This window comes from Ambystoma mexicanum, chromosome 8, assembly GCF_040938575.1.
Source record: "Ambystoma mexicanum isolate Mex_15411 chromosome 8, UKY_AmexF1_1, whole genome shotgun sequence".
Classification (NCBI taxonomy): domain Eukaryota; kingdom Metazoa; phylum Chordata; class Amphibia; order Caudata; family Ambystomatidae; genus Ambystoma; species Ambystoma mexicanum.
The window spans coordinates 925,254,058-925,276,474 of NC_090929.1; the positions used below are offsets into that span (position 1 = coordinate 925,254,058).

The following is a 22,417-nucleotide window of genomic DNA, read 5'->3' on the forward strand; positions in this document are numbered from 1 at the left end:
TGAAACTGTAGGAGAAACAGGAAGTTCGCTGTACTCCCGTTAGGCAAATGCGGTGTGAGTCTCGTACTCATTGAAGCAGGTAACTTTTTTGCTCCAACGACTAATACAAACCTGAGAGATAGGGTGCGATTCTAGTTTATGTAGACTAACACGGGGGTGCGATTGTATTCCCCTTTTCCAACAGAGTTCTACAGCGGCGGAACCGCCGCGTTGTACACGGCACCAGTTACCGAGGCGAAGCTCCACGAACGTACATTTCAAAGGTTGTTTTTTGACCTTATCCATCTTATCCTCTATGGGAAGTGGAAATAAACGACGTGGAACTGTAACACTTCAACCAAGGAAGTCATACCATACTCAGCTCCAGGTAACGCTGTATAGCCACAGTCAAAGAGTTTATCTAGGTCATGTACTTCCAGCATAGATTTAAAACAACAATACCTTTGTTAATTTATTAAAGCCGCTTGTACGTTTTCTCAAGCTGCGGCTTTGGAACAGTTGAAGTACCCTACGATCTCCATACCCAGTATCGACTACTCCGTTAGGTGAGCTAATATAAATTTCTTTTCAGCCCAGCGATCTGAGAGTGGGACCCAGCGCTTCGTTGCGCCCCTGGTCCCACTCCAGATCGCCATTGTACTCACTATTAACATCTACCTTTAGTTTGACAGTAAGTTGTAATTTTCTGTCATTTTTAGGTTCAGGAAGTCACAGAGTGAACTTTTTGCGAATATTGACCCAGATCTTTGACCTTAAGTACAGGTTAGTTAAGTGATTGGTTATCACAGCCCCTAGTCTTGTTTCTTTTTCTTTTTCTTGTTTTTCTAAGAATCGTAGCAACTTGATATTATAATAATTACCTCCTATTAATTTTACAGAAAGAATTATCTGATATCATTACCTGAAGAAGGGTTAAAGTAAACCCGAAACGCGTAGTATAGGACAGAAGACACAACAACAACAGCACTTCTCTGTCTAGATATCAGTGTATATTATTTGAATGAAACAGTTTGTCAACAATTGAATTTATAACCCAGATGTGTTTTTGAAAAATGTATTGAATGATCACTTATGTGGAGATTCTTTTATATGAAATGTGTGTTTTGAAATTGTTGAAATATTACCGACAAGAGTTTACTGTTGATCATTTGTTTTGATTAATACTTACCTTATTTTGAAACCTTATATATAAAAAAAACTTTTTTTGAATTGTCTTATTTGAAGTTATTAAGAGTTTGAACGAAAGTGTTTTAGCAGCTATCTGGCTGCTACGGTTTGTGCCCCTGTTTGTATCGCGAGTTGCTCTTTGCGATACCTCCCCCTTTTCCATTTCTCATGTAGGCCCATTTGAGGAAAATCACACAGAATGGCCTTTCAAGTTAATAGCAGCAATGCTCAGAGTTACACCAGATTGAGTGCCTTCTCCTGTAACCAGGGGCCCCTTTTCTGCAAATCACTGTTATCTGTTAAACAGGATGCCTGTGGATACAAGAAGCACTAAACACAACACAAATACTTATATTGAAAGGAGATCAGCCGATGAGCATCGAAAGAAACGGAAGGTACATTTTCCTAGACTGTTACTAGATTTTTCTGGCCTGTAGCAAGTAAACAGATTATCTTCACTTATTGTATTGTCGAAAAAAGTCTGATTTGTTTTTGAAAGTTGCCGATTTGTTCTTCACTGTCAAGGACGGATCTCCTGTGGCCCTCCTACCCCAAGGTCAACCTCCGGCTCCTGTGCGGGCCTCCAAAAAATATGGCTTTACAGCAGTAAAAAGATCACTGTGGTATGTGCATACCCACAATACTTTGCAAAAAGATATTTAAACACTCAATGTGATATGTACAGTATATGACAATATCATTACTTGGCATAGATACAATTGCCTTGCAGTGTGAAAAACAGTGTTTGAACAATCCGCAAGCCTGATATTGTTGAGTACGATTAAACAAGTGCTCAGTGAAACTATTGCTGTATAGCAGATTATTACCACAGCATTTGTTATTGTCTATGCCAAATGAAACTTTGAACACTTGGAAATTATGCAGAATTGTGTGAAAAGCTTTATAGTTGTCTGAATATCTGTTGCCCTAATGCTATGTATGAGTAGTGACAGGCACATTCCATCCCTGCAATCCTTTGCAGGTCAAGTAAATAATTTTGCAATGTTGGGGTCACTTATAAGGTAATATTAGCAATGCAAAAGTACAAGAGGCTGAGCATTATTTTTGCCGGCGCATAATCAGTAGTGGGCAAAGGAATATTTATTTTAGTTGTATAATGTGTTAACATGCATGGGTAATGCTTCAAAGTGTGTGAGTGACATATGTCTAAAGAACTGGAAGCATCCAAATGACTGTTTACTTACAGTCACTATCCGATATTTGAGCTGACGGTTGGGTTACAAAGTGTGAGTGATGCTTTTGCAAAGGCACAATGAGTAACAGATATGTTCATGTTTGAACGTTATGCATATTACAACAAACATAAAATAAGTGGATGTGGAAGATGATCTCTTACACGTTATGGAAAAATACTTGACAGCCTGTGTGGATTGAATTAACCAAAACTGAAAGTGTAATACCATGCCACCACATGTATTTAATATAAGGAATCAAAGAAATCGGATAGTTGTGTTGTCCCACCCCACCTTTGATGGCTTGAACACATATTATCAGCCTGCTCCTTATCTAAGGGCTTGATGCAAGGGCAAGGGCATCTAACGAGGAACTAAGGGCTGGCACAGGATCCATCCCTGGCATTAGGAGCTGTAACACAATTATTAATTAGAAACATTGGTAAAAAGTCAAAAACGAGCTCAAAAGGAAAGAAGAATTGGTTGCCTGTGTGGCTCTAGTGACCTTTGTGACATTGTAAGGGGCAGCATATGGCCAATCAGGGTCAAAAGACAGAGGAAGAACTTTGGCTGATGCGCATACTTGAGGAGGCATGTCGAGGGGCAGCCAGGAAGCATTGCGTCAGTAAGGTCATGTGAAGGGTGTACTAGAATCTGCAGAGAGCCGAACCACTCAGGTACAGATGGAAGGAGCTGGATTGGAGGGATGGCAGCCAGCGCACTAGAGGAGCTGCGTGTGCTTCATAGTGGGGAGTGGAATGTTGACAGTGAGGCAGTGATAGATCTTATATCAGTTGCTAAGGCCCGCTCTGGCTCCTTTGTTTTGAATTGAACAGCCAAAGGTCCAATATAATAATGTGGCGTTAAGCACCCATTCCAAGAGCTAGAATGGTTGGTAACAGCCTGGCGGCCAAAGTTAATGAGGGCTTGAGGGCCACGGGCCATTACCACCCATTCCAGGCATTGGAACTCATGCTTAACGTATTAGCACCAGCCCCATGGGTTGGGACAGGGCTAATTGAAAGTATTTTCGTTCTGTGAATGGGTCGCCTTGCAGCGTCCCATTCACTGAATGAAAAGTCTGTTCAAAGATGTTTGCCTTGGAAATGGGAAGGAGGGGCCCTGTATAGGAATCCTTTCCATGGTGGATTCACGTGGAAGAGAAGGAAGTAGCGGCAGCGTTGGCTGCGAGTGCCGCCGCCACAACAAAGTAGTAAGTGTGGAGGGGGATCTTTTAAAAAGGGGTCCCGGGGTAGGGAGGAAGATGGTGACTGGGGAATCAGCTATCAGGTGGATTGGAACAGGAGCTGAGGTTTCCAGTTTCAGTCCACTTTCGAAGTCACCTTATTGGCTGGCTACCCCAAGCAAGGTGAGTGATGTTTTTAAGCATTAGTAAAATGCTCCTCAAACGGTTCTAGAGTAACCCTATTTTCAAAAAATGTCCGTAATCCTGGGCACAATTGTGACCTTGCCAGTATTGCAATTAGAACAAGAAACCTATGGGCATGTGCTAAGTGAAGTCAAATTGTTCAAGTTAAGTGCACCAGACACAAATGTTGTCTGATGACTGCAAAGCGAGCCAAAGATTATTGGCTATTGTAAACCCACAACTTGTTAGCAATATGGCAGATGATTCAAAGTATCAGATTACGATCTTTTCAAAGGCCCTCTGGGAAAAAGAGAGGGATAGAGAGAGAAAGAGAGAGAGAGAGAGAGAGAGAGAGAGAGAGAGAGAGATAGAGGGGGAGAGGGGGGGAGAGGGGAGACGCTAGAAGGAGACATATTTAACAATACGCATCATGAAACCCAACGACATTTTCTGCACAGCATAAAAGGAAAAATTAAGGCACTGGTAGGGGGACATATAAAAACATAACAATAACGTTAATCCGTGACAGTGCCATGACAATGTACTTCCATCAGCGATGGAAGGAGGAGATCAAACAGTAAAGTCATGAACACCTATAGTTTTGCAATTGAATTTTGGACTCTTGAGGCAGGGAAGCATGGATGGATATTTCTTCCTCCAGAGTATTACATATTGCATCAAACTGACCTGCTCAGACTCTATTCGTTATATATGAGCTGGTCAAAATTGGCATTCTGATTGAGCCTCCCTACGCTAGTGCTGGAAGCGGATTGGCACAGGGAAATCGAAATAAAAAACATTGGCTCTTGACAATGAAGCCTGATCTAGCATCTCTAGAAATAAAAGTAAGCTTCAGGTTATTTATTTGTTTATTTATTTTGATTTTTGAAGGGCGCTACACACCTGTAGGCCTCAGAGCGCAGAATATAAAATGGAGAGGGGAAACCTTAGATGGTAGCGAGATCTATTCCGGGTGGTTAAAGAGATGTGTCTCCACATGTTTCTTAAAGACCGCAAGTGAAGGAGAGTTTTTAATGTCTAGAGGCAAGGCATTCCAAACACATGGTGCGTTAAAATCAAAACTACAGTCGGCAGTCGGCAAACTATTTCAGGCAAGATCTTGGTTGCATAAGGATGTCAGAAGTGGCAAAGATCTGCTAGATACTTCCCTCATGACTCTGTTAATAAGATATAACAGGGCCTTGCCATTTTGACATTTATAAGCAAGAGAGAGGGTTTTATGTTTAATTCTCTGCTTCACCGGCAGCTAAAGTAGCTTCCTCCTAGCTGCAGTGACATGGTCCCATCCCATCTAGTCAGACCAAAAACTGTTATAACGGCCCCATTTTGAACAGTTTGAAACTGCTTCAGATTCCCTTGTGAGGTTCCCATCAGCAAACTGTTGCAATGATCTAAGCGTGAATTGATCAGTGACGAGGACAACAGGGATCTATTAGTGATGCTGCGGTAAGGTCTGATCTGGTGTAGAAGCTTAGTAATATATACGCAAGATGAGCGGATGTGAGAAACCTGGTTTTTCATCGAAAGATTAGCATCCAGCATTACACTCAATGTTTTTACTGATTTGCTGTCAGGGATGATGTTATCCGCTATAGCAATGGATTCATACTGCTGGGGTAGATTCTTCAATTTAGGCCCCAATGCCAAAATGAGAAGATCTGTTTTAGAATCATTCAACACCAGGGAGCTAGTTGCCAACCATGTTTGTATTATGGCGAAAGTATAATTCACTGCATCCACATCTTCCTGGTAGTTACCTGAGAGTTCAAGGAGGAGCTGTGTATCGTCTGCATAATTAACACATTTAACGGCCAACCTCTCCAGCAGGTCCAAAAAAGGTCTAATGTAGATATTAAAAAGCAAAGGAGATAAACAAGAGCCCTGATGTACGCGACATGTGTTTAGTAAGGGGTTGGCTTGGGGCTGATGGCCTAGTGGTGGAACATGTGACATGATCAGTTGTGATCTCGGGGATCAGCCATTTCCATTGTAGTGCCACACTACATGGGAAGGTGTTCTTGCTTGTTTTCCAGTGGTGTAGGATTTAGAAAAAAGTGGCACATTACAGTCGCATTACATCCTATTAGCTGGCCTCGCATGCCAGTTGCAATACCCGATTGAAAGATTAATATGTTCCACACCCTGTAAATCATTTTCTGCACCCTCTTTCTTTTGTCCCACCTGTGTCCAAAATGATGTTGCCTGTTGTGCTTTTCGAAAAACAACATTCAGCTAGTGTTTCTATTGGACTGCTTCAATATCTTTCTTGTTGATTATGTTCATTATTTCCTGCTCTGAAAGAATGTTTGCATTGTTTTCACTGTCAATATATCTGTCATTGTGCTAAATGACTTGTCCTTTCTGTTGCATTCATGCATCCATCCATCAATCCATCATTCAAATCCATGATATTTGTCTATCCTTCTGGCATTGGTCTGTTCTGTGTTCATCCACCTTTGTATTTGTTTACTTCGCAGACACATTAGCACATCGAGGGCCCCAATCAAGTAAGAAGGGTGCTATACAAGACCAAATACAATAATGTTAATAAAATTCATTGGTTGCCATATCATTCTTTTTTATATAGTTGTGGAGAATCTTGCAGATAATGGGTCTCATCACGAGTTTGGCGGTAACCCATAAATCCGGCGGTAACGCTATTACCGCTGGATTTAAGGGTCCACCAAATCAGAGCTTCGCAGGTTTTATTCCCAGCACTGAGCTGGGGATAAATCCGCTGAAGTTTCGCGCTCATACCGCCGGCGGGAAATCCGCCATTGGTAAGAGCATTCGAAAATTCCCCATTGAGCCCAATGGGGAATGGGGAATTCCCGAATGGGCTCAGTGGGGAATGGGCAATACCCGTTCCGCCAAACCCGAGATCCCGCTCTATTAGCGCCGGGGGGTTTGGTGGTAGGGCTATTAACGCCGGCGCTAATAGCGGCGGCGTTACCGCCCAACTCGTGATGAAGCCCAATCTCATGCCACTTTCATATTAAAATCATGTATCTGTATGTTTACATATAACAATGCACACATAAATCACATTTTTGTAACAAATACACACATTATTCTACAAACAATGTGGTTTGTGAGTAACGTTCTAAGAGCTTGAGTCCCAAACTGTTTGTGTTTTTTAATGTCAATTTCCCCTTGAAGAACGTTCTGTGTATCAGGCCCTATGTGTCTCCCAGTCAGATAAGGAAATGCAGGGTAGCCATACTTACATTTTGCAGTTGGACCCTGCTTTGCGCCATGGCGTCAGATTTTGCCAGCATACTCGATGCATGTAAGCAGTAGTTTTTCCCAATCCTTGTCTCCTTCAACTGCTCCTGAGTTTTTTTTGTTTGTTTCCTGAAGGAAATGAAAAAACATAGATGTGATTCACTTTGAGCTGGGAGGAGAACAGTCACTCTAGGCGTGTCAATTCCAAAGTGTTCTTCGTTCAGTGATAGGTCGTGTAAAAGGCATGACATTTCCTGAAAACATATCTGTCTTGTTTTTTTGACACGAGAGTGGTGTGTTAGTTTAATTCGTGAAAAGTTGGATCAATTCAGATATGGAAGATTGCTGTACACATGCCCACATTGTCAGCTATCAGACAAATCGCATGTTTTGTTTTTCCTGCTGAAGAGAAAATAAGAGAGAGATGGGACGTGAGGTGGAACACACAGACTGTGGGTATTGTTCAGCTTTTTATACATTAATCAACACCCATGGCCATGACAGTTCCTGTGGGTTCGATGTGATTTCAACTACAATTTAAATGTGGATTGTTCGATCCTGACTTTTTGATTGCGTACATTAAATTGTTTTCCCCTTTACTATAATGGGGTTCTTCTGATAATCGCCTTGACTTGCACTGCCCACTACCTGACCCCTCGTCTCTCACCCCTCCCTTTTCACTTACCGATAACTGGTTAGGTCAGACATATGCCACAAGCAAACTTTCTACTTTAAAATGTAGGCTAAACAACGGTCGACTGTCCCTATGGCCCTTCCCACTCTATACCAGACTCCACAGTATCTCTTCTCAGTGTTTTAAAGGGGATGTCAATGTTATTTCTAAGCAATAGTCGAACGGTTAATGCAAGGGTTAATTGCAGGTGAAATCCAGCTCTTAGTAAGTGTGCTCAGCCACTTGAAATGTGTGGCCTCCCATCTCTCACCTTCACTGTATTTCTGACAGACCTTTGGGCGTAATGAGCCGAGTTTCTGGCCCTGGGTCCTGGCCATTGCCTGATACATGCCTTTCCTTGCTTTTGAAGGGCAAACATTCCAGCAGTACACTGAGCGAAGAGCCTGAGCATGTTAGGGTGAGGTTTGCAGCATCTCTTAGCCTCTTAATCAACATACTAAAGAAGGTGAATTGGGTGACTGCTGCGCTCAAATTTCAAGCTGCACTTCCACTGTGCCTAAACATGCTGCCTCCCATAAGCCTTAGCGGGTTATGGTAATATCTGAGTTCCAACACAACACCTTTTCCTCTCCTGCCAACTTGCAGATGATTGTTTTATTTCCTCAAAGTGTACAATGACGCTATTAGAAACAGAGAGAGAGAGAGAGAGAGAGAGAGAGAGAGAGAGAGAGAGAGAGAGAGAGAGAGAGAGAGAGGTGGCATGTGAAGTTACAGAAATGGGACCTCTCTGCAAATGGACAGGTGCAGTAAAGCAGGGATGCTGGCTGTTTTGTCTTGCGAGGCCTACTCCTGCCTTCCTCTGACTAACTGACTAGACTCTGACTACCCTCTAAGATCTCCTACCACTATACACTACACACACACACATACACCCAAACTCCCCACACGTGGCCACCAAAGCCCTATCCGTTAACACAGCAACATTAACCAAGTCACGACTAATCAACGAAGACTTTGGACCTGTTACAGTCGCCAACATCAGTGCCTAACCAAACCCAATTCACCTGGATCTATCAGATCGCGGGTTCTTTCCTAGCGATTACATACTCCCAATGTTTCTGCCGAACCTATATAAAGCAGATTGACATTAAGGAGTACTTCTGACCTACACTAACCAACACCAGAGGTTTCACATTGCCTTTACCACTTTCCCACTAATGAACCACACCCCATTGCTTTATTTCAGAGCCAAGTGCAGCAGCACGTCCAATAGTGGCAGCTGGGCTCTATACAATACCACGTACATTACATTAAAAACACGCATTGGCACATCCAACAGTTTAGGAACTTGTATAGGCATTAGATGTGCATTTTCCAGGGACTCCCACAATATGCCTAGGCACTAGCACAATTTACAGTTGTTGGCACATTATGGCCAAATAGTGCAATCAAGAACTGTTGCATGTAGTAGCCGTGGCTCATTGTTTTTATTAACAGTTGCAGACAATCATAGCGACTTCGAGGGACGATTCAAAAAGTTTTCAGAAAAGTGCTCTTCTATTCCATAGAATGCTGTGTATCTTACACATCTAAAATAGGTAAAAGGGCTTTTGAGGACAGGGCTTCCTATTGTGATTCAGACCCTATAGATCTTAAAAGAGAGCACTTGCTCCAAGCCAGGGTTCCCAAGTGATGTCTCTGAAGCTACAGACATAAAATATCAGTATTGAAAGTGTATTAACTGGTATTTTGCACATATGAAATGTACAGGACAGCTATTGTTCCATGTGAGCTATTTTGCCTGGACAAACATCTGCAAGAATCCACATTGGTGTTCTCCATAGTCTATTTTTATTTGACCTGTCATTTTTATCACAGCTACCCCCAAACTCCTCCAGGTTCTTAGCCCTGGAGTGGGAACCGAACACACGTTGTACAACATCAGCCATCTAGTTCCCAAAGCAAGTCGGTTGCCCCAAACCTATCATCATGACATGCACAGGTAGTTCGGCACACTTACATACATGTGGGTATTAGTATAATTCTGCCCATCCCATCAATATAAAATAGAAGAAAAAAACACTGATGTTGAAGACTTTCCAAAAATGCTGCACTTCATTCTGAAAAGTACGACTGCCGGTTTCCATCCAGTTCTAAAAAGGTCTACCATCCCCCACCCTGATGGTGCCCTATTCATGGAGGGCTATTTGGACAGCCTGCTTTTCTAAGAATGGCCCTCTTTTAGAGCCTTGTATTCTGCCCGTCATTCAGCGACCACTAGGCCTCTATTTACCATCACCCATTCCATCTTGCATGCTATTATACGATCAGTGTGCACTCCTCTAGTTTTCCATGTACACTCTAAAAATGTGTGCATTTAACTGCAGTAAACGCCACTTGGAATAATTACTTGGCAAACATGTACCTCTACTTTTGAGAAGAAGTACATCTACTCGGCAATGTTCTATTTTTTTTAACCTGAGTTACGTGAATAAAAAGTAAAAGGCTTCTTCAGATTTAAGAACCCTATATGTTTTGTGAGTGCATTGCCTGTCAATTTTTATAGGTTTATTTTAAGTGCAGTATAACCAGGAAGCACCCCCTGGAAGTTGAGATCTCATACCTGCATAAAAGAGGTGTCTTTATTGGCCATACCGTCTTAGTACATGCTTTTTTTTCATACGGATTGCATCTCCTATTTAAATGTGTTTTACAGTTCCACTGTCTCTCCCTTTCCAAAACTGCATGTTGAATTTTAGAGCATTAGCTATTACACCAGCCGTTAGTAACTTCTGCCTGTGCACTGTCTGCAAATCTTCCATGTTCTAATGAGCTTTAAATACCCAGCCTGAGGACCATACTGGGAGTTATGGACATTCACGCCGCCTGGAGCACTGTAAATGGCTCCCAGAGAGTCATGTGACTTGATATTAATTTGAAAGTAATTGTTGTTTTCCCAGGAGGATTCTCTGTGTAAATGTGAGGGTCCAGCCTACAAACAAGGCTCCTTTGGTGTACAACTCAGAGGACCCTGCATCCTGCCTAAAAGTCTGAAAGCCACCTTGAGCACCTTGATTTGCTCCCAGAAGCTCATGTGACCTGAAGTTCATATGAGAGGTTTGAACGTGTTTTTTTGTGCCACATCCTGCTTTCTCAGTGGATCCCATTCAGCATCTAAGGGTCGCATCTGCAATCAAAGCCCTCAGTGTGTGCTTGAAAGTCATTTTTTTTTTGGGTGCATCATTGTTTTTCAGAGGATCTTCTGCATCTATGGGTCATGAGGCTTCTCTGATGTTATATCTTTCACTCTTCCCCTTATTTTTTTTATTATGACCAACCCAACCGCTTTATTGCCACACTGGAATATTTTGTTGTGCATGTGGTTGATAAGTATCACAAGTATGGAGGATTGTAATGTGGCAATAATAAAGGCCATGTGTACAGATAGTAGGCTTGTTGATAGACATTCTCCTCAAGATGAGGTTCTCATTTCAGAATACAATTTTATGCAAATAAATCACACTTCAGTTGGAAGAGATTCAAAGCTGGTTGAATTTTCTTTTTTAGCCAACCAATTTCTAAAAATATCTGGAGCTCATTTGGTTGCCTTTTATGTATTGACTTCGAAGGCACAGAGAAGCACCAGACAAGGCTCTAAATTTGGTTATGTTTCATGAGCAGCTAGGCTTAAGCTTTCAGGAGCTTATGCAGGCAGGTTCTTAAGCACAGTGAATCCACAGGCCCCCAGAAATGAATGTCCACACACTGGGCCTCATCACGAGTTTGGTGGTAGCGCTATTACCGCCGCATTTAAGGGTCCACCAAATCACGGCTTTGGCTGATCCCCAGCTCTTCGGAAGGGGTATTTCCACTGACATTTCGCGCTTTTACCGCCGGCGAAAAATCCACTGGCGCTAAGAGCGCGAAATTTCCCCATTGAGCCCAATGGGGAATGGGGAATTCCCGAATGGGCTTAATGGGGAATGGGCAATACCTGTTCCGCCAATCCCGTGATCCGGCGCTATTAGCGCCGGGGGGTTTGGCGGTAGGGCTATTAACACTGGCGCTAATAGCACCGGCTGTAATTATGTATATGTCTGTAATATACATACATATACATAATAACACTGTGTACTCAAGCAGTTCTATTCAAATAATGGCAACTGTATACACTCTGAGCCTGATTCACTGAACGTTTTCCTATGGGATTGCACTATTATAAAACACTTCCATAAATCAGGTTCTCTATGTGGTACCACACAAGACTTACATTCAGTAATGGATGCACTAATTGCAGACAGTTTTAAATAGGCATGTGATTTCTTAAGCAAGGTGGAAGAGTATAGATTAGGGATGAAAGGGGGTTAGTTATGAACAATGACAGACAACATTCTTTTGACTAGATAAATAATTCTGTCTGAGGATCCCCAAACCTGAGCAACCTTTAATGGAAAAGTTAGGGAGCAACATATCTTGTCTTTTAGAGCCCAGTCCAAAACTGTTTAATAACCCTCTACTTTCTTTTTAAGGGATCAACAACCCCAAAGTACCTGAGAGGATGAGTACCCTGTTGGCACTCTGTTTCCTCCCAGGACCTCAGCCACCTGATTGCTAATGGTTGTTCTAATACCACTGACTGCACGTTGATGACATTGGCCCCGACATTTAATTCAGTGGCTGATTCCCTTGCACCTTGTCAGCACCGTCTGATGAAGAATTGCTGATCGGAATCCTGGATTCTGGCTGAATTTAAAGATCTCAAACTCCTTGGTAGACAGGCTGAGGGAAAATTGAGAATTGGCTACTCTTCAGCTGATAAAGCACTTTATCGTCTTGCCACTGTTAAATACCAAAGAGCTCTTACAGCAGCTAAACAACCATTTTTAAGTTACAAGATTGAGCAGGCTATTAATCAACCTTAAGCCTTATTTGAGGTAGTTCAGTCTTTGACTGTACAATCTGAATCTCAGTCCATCGCTCCTCCCTCACCGGAGTTCTGTGACTCACTGCCTTTATTCTTTGATGAAAAGATAACTGCCATCCGTAGTGCTATTGCTATGACTGGTCCTCAATCCGCCCGGCCCAGTCCACTGCCTTGTCTATCTTCTAGTGATGATAGAGCTAAAACTGACCAGTCCTTTTTTCCTAACTTTACGGGCCAGAACATTTTGGCTGCTATTAAAGGTTTCAAATCGGTGTCACCTTGTGACCTGATTCCGATCTCTATCTTGAAAGATGTGCCGGGTACGTTTGTTCCGTGATTGGTTAGGATAGTTAACAATTCATTTTCTTCAGGGCTCATCCCAGAAGGTCTTAAACATGCCCCTGCTGAACAAAATGTCTTTGGATCAGTTGTTTTTTTTCCAATTTTCGCCCTATTTCTTTGCTTCCATTTCTTATGAAATTACTTGAATCCCTGCTTTCACCTCATCTTAGTTCCTTTCTAGAATCTTCTTCTTTCTTCGATTCTTTCCAATCGGGCTTCTGCCCAGGCCGAGGCACTGAATCAGCCCTGGTATCAGTCGTTGATGATTTAGCATGGTTGGTGGACCAGGGGGGTGGGAGCCCTGATCCTGTTGGATCTTTCCATGGCATTTGACACTGTGGACCAACTCACCCTGGTCTCCTGTCTCTCTTCCGCTTCCCTCTCTGGTCAGGTTCTGGCCTGGTTCTCCAATTTCTTAGCGGGACATTCACAATCTGTGTATTTGCCTCCCTTTCAATCCCAGACAATGCCTCTGTTTTGTGGAGTTCCGCAGGGCTCCTCATTATCTCCCACTATGTTCAATGTTTACATACAGCCGCTTCTTGGCATAATCCATGCACATGGCTTCCTGTGCTACTCCTATGCCAACGATACACAAATTATTGTGCAACTTGATCTATCTCAGCTGGAGACAGCTGGTCGGCTTAAGAGTTGCCTGGAGGCAGTTGGCAATTGGAGGGCCAGGAACTGGCTTAAATTGAACATTGAGACAACAAAGGTGCTGGTGGTCAGCACTGCAAACCCATCTATGTTTTGGACGCCTGAGTTTTGGCATGTCAGCTTGGGCCTTGTTCCTATACCTGCCTCATCGGTGAAAGATCTAGGCATTAGATTATGGCATCATTGTCCGTGTCTGAACAGGTGATGTCTACTTGTCAAAAGGGACATTTCAAGCTGCGCACCATAGGGAAGGTCTTTCCCTACATCCCTTCTAAATGGCATGCCCCTGTAGTGTCTTCCTTGGCAATTGGTGGAATTGATTAGTGTAATGCGCTTTATCTGACCCTCCTGCAATATCTGCTTTACTGTCTTCATCTGCTGCAGAATATGGCAGCAAGAATGGTGCTTCACCCTCCGTACGGTGTTCATATGATGCCGCTCCTCTGATAGCTCCACTGGCTTCCAGTTGAGCAGCGTGTGAGGTTTAAGTCTCTGTGCCTGGTGCACAAAGCCTTTTACAAAACATGGACAGAATATCTGCAGCAGAGGTTTCGCCCATATGTTCCACCGCTAGCCTTACGATCTCAATCCTCTATGACTATCCAACTCCCTAGGATTAGGCTCTCGTGACTTGGAGGCCATGCTTTTTCAGTGGTCATGGCATGGGCATGGAACTCTCTTCCTGTGTGCCTATGCGCCATTGAGGCTTATCTCCCCTTCTGAGGGCTTTGAAAACCTTTCTTTTTTAACACTCTGCATGCACTGAGCATGTGCACACACTTTTGAGAGTATAGCCCAATGATGCGCTTTATAAATATTACTAAGATTAAAAAAAAAGGCCACAGGAGAACAGGAACCAAGACGAATCTGGGACCCCTGGATGACTCCTCAGGTTAGAAGATGCTCTTCCTCGTCACAGTACCTTTGGTGCCTTGGCAGGCGAGGTGGCAGAGTTTCTCAGTGTCACTCGACACTTCCCTTTGAGGATGGACCCCCTTGGAAGAAAGAGCCACTGGGATGCTGAGTCCACGAAGAAAATGTTTACCAAAGTTTTCTGAAGTGCAGCAGTGTTGCTCTTCGTGGTGCTCTCCATTGGTCAATGATTTCTATGACCGTAGAAGTTCTGGAAATATGAAACTGGCTGTGTGCTATTTAAAGGCTTGGCAGATGAGAAAAAGACCCTTGGGGACCTTCAATGACTTCTGCCGGTGACGGGTGCATAGGTCGCTTTTGGTGTAGTGTTTTCAGAATATCACAGTTTTCCTCCTTTTGGTTCTTCGGTTCTGCAGCATAGACATCTGGATGGCTTCTGGTAGCCTGGACTGGACCACTGGAGTTGACCATGGACCCTCACCAAGGATGGTCCCTCAGGACATCTTTGTTGGATTCTGGTGGCGGGGAACCCATTGGCAGACCTTCCTGTGCACTCAGCAACCTTGGACCAATTTTGTTGGGAAAAAGTGGTCAGTGATGATGGCAAGGGTGTCCCTTGAAGTAGTCTTGGGCAGTTTTGAACTTTCACAACTCTGGGTGTCCAGCAGCACTATGCCAGGGTATGCCCTCTTCTGGGTGGTAGACAGTAACGGGCTTGCAGTGGTCACTAACGCTCATCCAGTCCCTGGGTGACACCAATGGACTTCAATGACTTGAGATGTCTGGGCACTTCTCTTTAGTACTCACAAAGACCCCTTCTCTGGATGGCAGGCACACAAGACTGGCTTTCAGGGCACTTTGAATGAAGAGTAGCAGGTTGTATGATGGCCCCTCATAGCTCGGGGAGAGGTTTCCAAAGCAGGTCCTGTTGTGGTCAGTCCTTGGAAGAACACAGCAGCTTTTGGATTACACCAATAAAATGCTGCAACATACTTCTCCTCCAGCTGGGCCTCAAGGAACAGCTTATTCTTGCTTCTCCTTCAACTTCAGCTTCTGAAAAAATTGGTGAGTGAGAGGCCCCTTGTTATACACATGTGGTTCCCATTCAATCAGGCTGAGCCAGGCTCAGTCAACCAATCACGCAGAACGGCATTCATGCAGGCAGAATGCCAATCAGGTTCACAGGCCTTCAGGCCTTTCACTCCACCCAGAAATCTATAACAAAGAATGTGGATCAGGGTAAGCACCCAGTCTTTCCGCACACTACACTGCATTCATGTTGGTTTCAGTCAGGGCTGTCTCAGGCATTGTGTAACACACACAGAAACCAGACACCCATAACACAGAATGTGAGTTCACTTCAGACTCCATTCACACAGGTCCCACCCCAAGGGTGTACCCAGAACACACAGCTCCTGGGAAGGCTCCAGTCGGTCTGACATGAAGCAGACCCATATCCATTTATGGTATTTTCAGCCAAAAGATTCAGGGCTTCCCAAGGACTTGGATAAACTAGGTAAAAGGCAATAGAAACCAAGAGGTCACAGAGGCCATCTTGCCTTCCCACAGGAATCCATTGATTCCAATGGCAGAGCATGGGTGTCCCAAAAATGGAGGACACTCAGAGCCACTCCCAAGTCAGCATGTAGCTGCCACCAGACCATACCCTGCTATGTGGGAAACACACAGGTCTCCACAAACACACATAGGTATACAGGGGTGTACCCCCACCCACGGGTGCCATACAGGTATCCCATGAGTGTTGTTCATCAAAAGGAAAACATGAAGAGCTGGCCCTCAGTGGCAGAAAACATAGAGAAAACATATACAGAGAAGTGGTAGGACAAGTATTAGGAGGCCCTGTCCCTCCATACGGCATTTCCAGCATCACAGGAATCCTCTGTTTGTGTCTATGTGGTTGCGACTTGTCTTCAATTGCCTCTCTTGTTTCTCTAATTACTGTCTTTTGTTATCACCACAATGCTTTGTTAATAATGGTCATGTATTTGTCCTCTTGATGCATGTGTGTTCTTACCATAAGTGCTCACCCCTCTCTTTATTTTCACCATCAACATTGCATCTACTAAATGACATGATTCCTTAATAATTTCCTATAATCTTTGAGTTTAGTTATCATGGTGCATGACCCATGCTCAGTTTCAGGCAGGTCTTTAATGCCTGGTTGAGACCACTGGAAACCAGGAGTACCCACCTTAAACTACAACAGTAACACAATGCCCAGTATTGTGTTTATTTCCCATAATTTTGAACTCATGGGCACATTTCGAGTGGCCAACAGAAGGGTGGGTTCTACAGCAAAGCAATTATATGTAGACTCCTAAGGTGCTTGATGGTTGTACATGTTTTTAGCGAAGTCATTTTCCTCGTTTGCACACTATTCATGCGTTTTTCCCCCTGGTCATTTTTGCTGATTCACCCCACAACATCCCTCTAATCCAACTAGCCCACCACCTTCCACCCCACCCTGCCACTCACCAAACCCAATCACCTACCCAAAACAAATAACATATATATATATATATATATATATATATATATATATATATATATATATATATATATATATATATATATATATATTTAAATCATCAAACATGACCTGACCATGGAAACACATGTATGGGTAATGTGTAAACGAGGAAAATGGCCTACATAAAAATATGTCAACTGACCATCCCTGTCACAACTATCCAGCTACACCTACCTGGCCCGCAAAGGAATGGCTCCCTAGCGCCACTTTGTCTATCATTGTTCACCTACCTGGAACACAACCGAACAGTGCCCCTAGCGCCACTCCGTCTATCATTTAACCCATAGCCCACTCACTGAGCAACCTCCAAATACACACACCAGCCTGCACATCCACAATACCAAACAGCCCTAAGAATGCCACTAGCAGCTACATGCCAAACAACATCAACAACCGCCTAACCGATCCTACTGCCCATTCACTAAACTGTGCATTTGTGAATGCTGGGTCTATCGCAGCTCAGCCCTCGGACATCCTAGACCTTATTACGACTACATGCCACCTCTGGCCCAGCTCTGTCCATTGCCCACTCTCCAGGGTATACATTCCACCACAAAGACAGACAAGACTCCAGAGGTGGGGGTGGGGTAGAACTGAGTCCCTCACCATTAGAAAAAGCTGCACCTATTCCCTACCTAATGGTGAACTGTATCATCTCCTTCACCATTTCTACTTCCAGCCCATCCTCACCCACTGCCATCCCCATTCCCCCGACACTAGCTGGGAGCTCTTGCAACTTAACTAAAGACGCATCATGCCACTGCTGGGTGAGCTGCACACAAAACAGCCCCAACACTCCAACCAAGCCATCTTTGATGACATATAAAATAAAGCCATCACTTTGGCAGTCAACACCATCGCCCCCCATGCCCAATGCAATTCAAAATGCACCACACACCTAAATGTAGGAAAACTCTGTTTGACTCCAACAAAGCCAGCTTGCCCTCCATTGCAAAAGAATATAAACTGGCTATATTGCAAGTAACATGTACAACCTATAACACAAGAATAACCAATGCAAACTCCAACACTTGTGAGCTGTTTGTGATCCTGCACGAACTGTAATCCCCTAACCTCACCCCATCAAAAGCACTTTGGATGCCACTTGGCCCAAAAACATCCAAAATGCTCTCCTGGATAAAGTCGCCAACCTCCATAAAGACATCCAAAAAAAAAGAAATCTCTTGCAGCGTTAAGGCACAATGCTCCCTCAACATCTCTTACCTTGTCACTATGCAAGTCCAACCACAGTTTCATTTCAACCCAGTTTCAGAAGCCGAGGTCCCCCAGATCTTGAACGGCCTCAAACCCTCCCACTGCCAAGAGGATGTGTGCCCTGCTTCTGTCATCAAGGACTGCACCAGCGTCCTCACTCCATTTATCACTTCTATCATCAATGTCTTCTTTTTAGCCTGCACAGTTTCCACCAGCCTCAAGCAAGCCTGGGTCCTCCTGCTTCTCAAAAAACACACCTTAGAACCTTCCATCCCCAACAACGGCCGCCCAATCACTATCGCTACCCTCCTCCTAAATATCCTGGATTGTGCAGCTCCAGATCCAGCAATACCTTGAATCAAACAATATCCTAGGAATGCATTAATCGGATTCCGCCCTGGCTATGGTACCGAATCAGCGCTTCTGGATCTAAAAAAACACACGACGAGCTCAAAGCTGCAGGCAAGTCAGCACTCCTACTTCTGCTAGACCTCCCTGCAGCTTTGGACCTGGTAGACCAGCACATATTGAGTCAGCACCTTGCTGCAGCAGCTAATTTCTCACCTGAAGCAATTATCTGGATCACATCTTCCTTGGCCGACAGAATCATGAGAGTCTTCCAGAACATACTTCCTCCCCTCCTCCATTTCCAGTCACCTACTGTGTGCCACAAGGCTCATGCGATCCCCAACCCTCTACAATATTTTTACTAAACCTCTATTTGACCTCTTGGATGACTATCTCTTATTCCAACTATGTGGATGACACGCAGATCATCCTCTCTCTCGTGGGAAACTACTCCTCTCACTCTGCCACTCTACACACGGTGTACCAAACTGTCCAGTCCTGGATATCCTCTCATCTACTCTGCTCAATGATGAAAAAATTGAAAATCTTTTCATCGGCTCTAAAGCATTACTTTACAATTTAGACAAAGCTTAATGTGCCTTTACCATTAATGAAATCATAATACCAGTCTCTAATGCTGTGAAGACCTTGCTGGTACACTAAGATGCCACTCTGTCTTTAACACAGAAGTTCAAAGCTTTTGCATCCTCAGCTGCCCACAACCCGTAGCTAATTAACACAAGTAGACCAATCCTATCCGACAGCTGCCTTACCATCGCCAGTGTGCTTATCAGCTCCAGACACGACTACTACAATGACAATTGCAGGCCTCTCCACACGTAACATCAACAAACTTCAAGTAATGAAGAACACTGCACTTTGAGACACCTTAAACTTTCCCAGACAAGAGCACATATCAGCCACAAGAAGAAACGTACACTGGCTCCAATACATGAGCGAATAACCTTCAAAACTCTATCCATCACCTACAAATGCCTATCTAACTCTGCCCCATATTCCTCTCACAGAAACTCAAAAAAGTGCAATCATCAAGACTGACGCATTCCTCTGACTCTCATCAAGACTAAGACTAACGAGAGTGGGCGGGACGAGTTCCCCAGTTATCACTGCAAAGAACTGCACCTCATTACCACTGGCCTTGAGATCTGAACAATCATAATGGACCTTTCGCAAACATCTCAAGACACTATTCTTTCCCCAGGGTCCTCCTGTTGCTGAACTCCGACACGGATACCTGCTTCAACTGCCCAACTCTTGCCAGTGAACCTTGCAAACAGCACCTTGATGCTCATAGAATCAGAGCACTTCACAAATGTAAAAATGAATAAATAAATAAATAAATAAATAAATAAATAAATAAATCAATAAATAAATAAATAAATAAATAAATAAATAAATAAATAAATAAATAAATAAATAAAAATGTGTTTGACAAGTAATGTAGCACTCCTAATACCTTAATGATGCCAGCTGTGGTGGAGGTTTGTTTGCAAATGACAAGTACATCAGTGTCAGTTCCATTTCTGAAATTGTTTAAGTGACTCCACATTGGTGTTGTTATTTTTATTTTCTTGACCATTAAGATATAGTTCTTCACGACTCTCTTTCATTGGTCATGCAGTTCTGCTTGTCCCTACTTTTGTAAAACTGGTCAGCATTAGTTGTTTTCAGTGCGTAGTGATTGAAAGCCAATTGACAGATGTATAACAGCACAACATATTAGAAACGTCATTTTGCAACTATAATGGAAACTGGAAATCAGTCCAAAGGATAAATCTTACACAATGAATGTCTGACAGTGGGTCATTCATTGCTAGTAATACTCATAATGATTCTGAAAAGTGCCTCAATGTTCCTAATTGTAGCACAGGAGGTACTGCTCTGACACAAATATAAACAGTGTTCATTACTTCCATTTTCGTGAGTACAACAAATGATGAATGGGTAAATACCTCTGTGCAATAGCACTTGGAGCATTCCAAGTGCTGAATGGAATTACCACAATAAATAATCTCAGGCCCAAATAACCAGACAGAATCAAAGAATATGGCAAAATACTACTGTATTATCAGTTCAATAAAGTAGGGAAACCTGGTGAACAAACAGATTGCACCTCACACAATCTCAAAGCATTTTGGTTACACAAAAGGTTTTATACCTCAACATAGAGCACCTATGAGATTATCCTATGTGGATAACAGTAAAAAGCTACATGGTGGAGGGATTGGTTAGGAGAAATGTATACATATAGTTTATGAAAATGTCAGCATCATCATCAGATGCCTCTTATTTGCTAGGCATGCCTTGAACCACCTCTAACTATGTAAAATACAGTTAATAATTTAATACCGACAGCGGATACGCCTGTGCAACAATTTATGGTCCACCATTACATAGACCCTCATGATTGGTTGATACTCTCTTACCAACATTCAGCTTGTTAGCAGCGTGAAAGCAACGAAACCCAGGTGCAAGGGAACAACGCGAGACAACTGTCTTTCTTAAATCATTAGCCTACCATCTCTCATCAGTTAGAACCTAAGTCAAGGCTTCTTCTTTGTAGTTGACCTTGCTGACTGTTCTCTTCCTCAGAAATTTAAAGGGAGTGAAGGTATATTGCTATCTACATCTGGAGCCTTATGAATAGGCCTTGTTTTCCAGTCTGGAATCACGTCTGAGTAGACCATGATTTAGTCCATTCCGCCCTTCTATTTAATGCTATTTGATTCAATTATATTGGATGCTATTATTCTCCTTGGCCTCTGGAGACTCGGTTGCTCCATTCTGCATGTGCTTTCTGCATCTTTAATTGAACAATATTTGCCACTCACAATTGTTTTACTAAATATGCCATGTGTATGTAGATTATCCTCTTTGACTCCTTGCAAGCATGTAGTTGTTCTTGCTGTGGGATCCTTGATTCTGAGTCAAACAAACACCCAATGTTCTTGCACAAATGTGAATTCCAGTGTCTTTGAGCCTTGCACCCTTGGCTTCCCTTCTCCAGGCTTCTTGCTTACTATTATACGATGCTGACATCCATTTTCTTAGCATGGCTGCTTTACTCGCATTCTATTTCCTACTTTAGGAAGTATTATATGACTCATATACCATGCGTTTCTGCATATATACATCTAATATACCTCTTATCACCTATCTTCTTAGTGTATATGTTTTTCTTCATATTCTAATACAAATTTACTTTGTCACGTCCATCACATCTTCATTCTTTAGATGTTCATACATCAAATTTGGTGCGTCCATGTACCTTCTCTCTTTAGTGACATCACTTTATATCTGCTGTTAGGCAGAATCCTGTGCAGTTCCCTTAGGGAACAATGGAAAAAGATTAAGACTACAGGAGTAAGCAGTACACACAATTGGTAGCAGTCTGCACCACCCAGATTTACCTGGCTGAGCAGTCAGACTTCTCTCAAGAAGAGTAAGGCAGTATGTAGAGTATACACAATAGGGCTAAAAACACAGTAGAGCAAACAAACACTGACCAGAGCTTTGCATCAAAAGTATAGAGTTATTAATTTAAAACACACTTTAGGCAATACACTAGCACTCCAAATCAAAAGCAAGTTAAAACACAGTCAGATAAAGTATACACACCTCCCTTAATAACTATTAGACAAGTCAGAGTTAAAACACCACTATTTGTTAAGACAGATGTGAACGCTTAACTAAGATGGCACTCCAATAGTTTGGTTAGAGGGAGAGAAAAAGGCAGAGCATAAGAATAATACAGTCCCAACACTTTTTAAGAGTCAGAGCAAGGGAATAAAGGCAGAATATACTGTAGAGCCAAAGTTCATAGGACAGGCCCACTTTAAATGGAGCAACGAGAAATGTGCCCAGGATCACACAG

General features: G+C 43.0%; 1 protein-coding gene across 2 annotated transcripts in view; it reads right to left on the bottom strand.

The window, feature by feature from the left end:
- NRG3 (neuregulin 3) overlaps positions 1-22,417 on the bottom strand; it is a 2,179,015-nt gene that overhangs the window by 207,603 nt on the left and 1,948,995 nt on the right. For both annotated transcript variants that reach the window (XM_069610825.1, XM_069610826.1), the window contains one exon: positions 6,978-7,104. In XM_069610825.1, the coding sequence (XP_069466926.1) occupies positions 6,978-7,104 (127 nt within the window). The remainder of the gene's footprint in view (positions 1-6,977; positions 7,105-22,417) is intronic.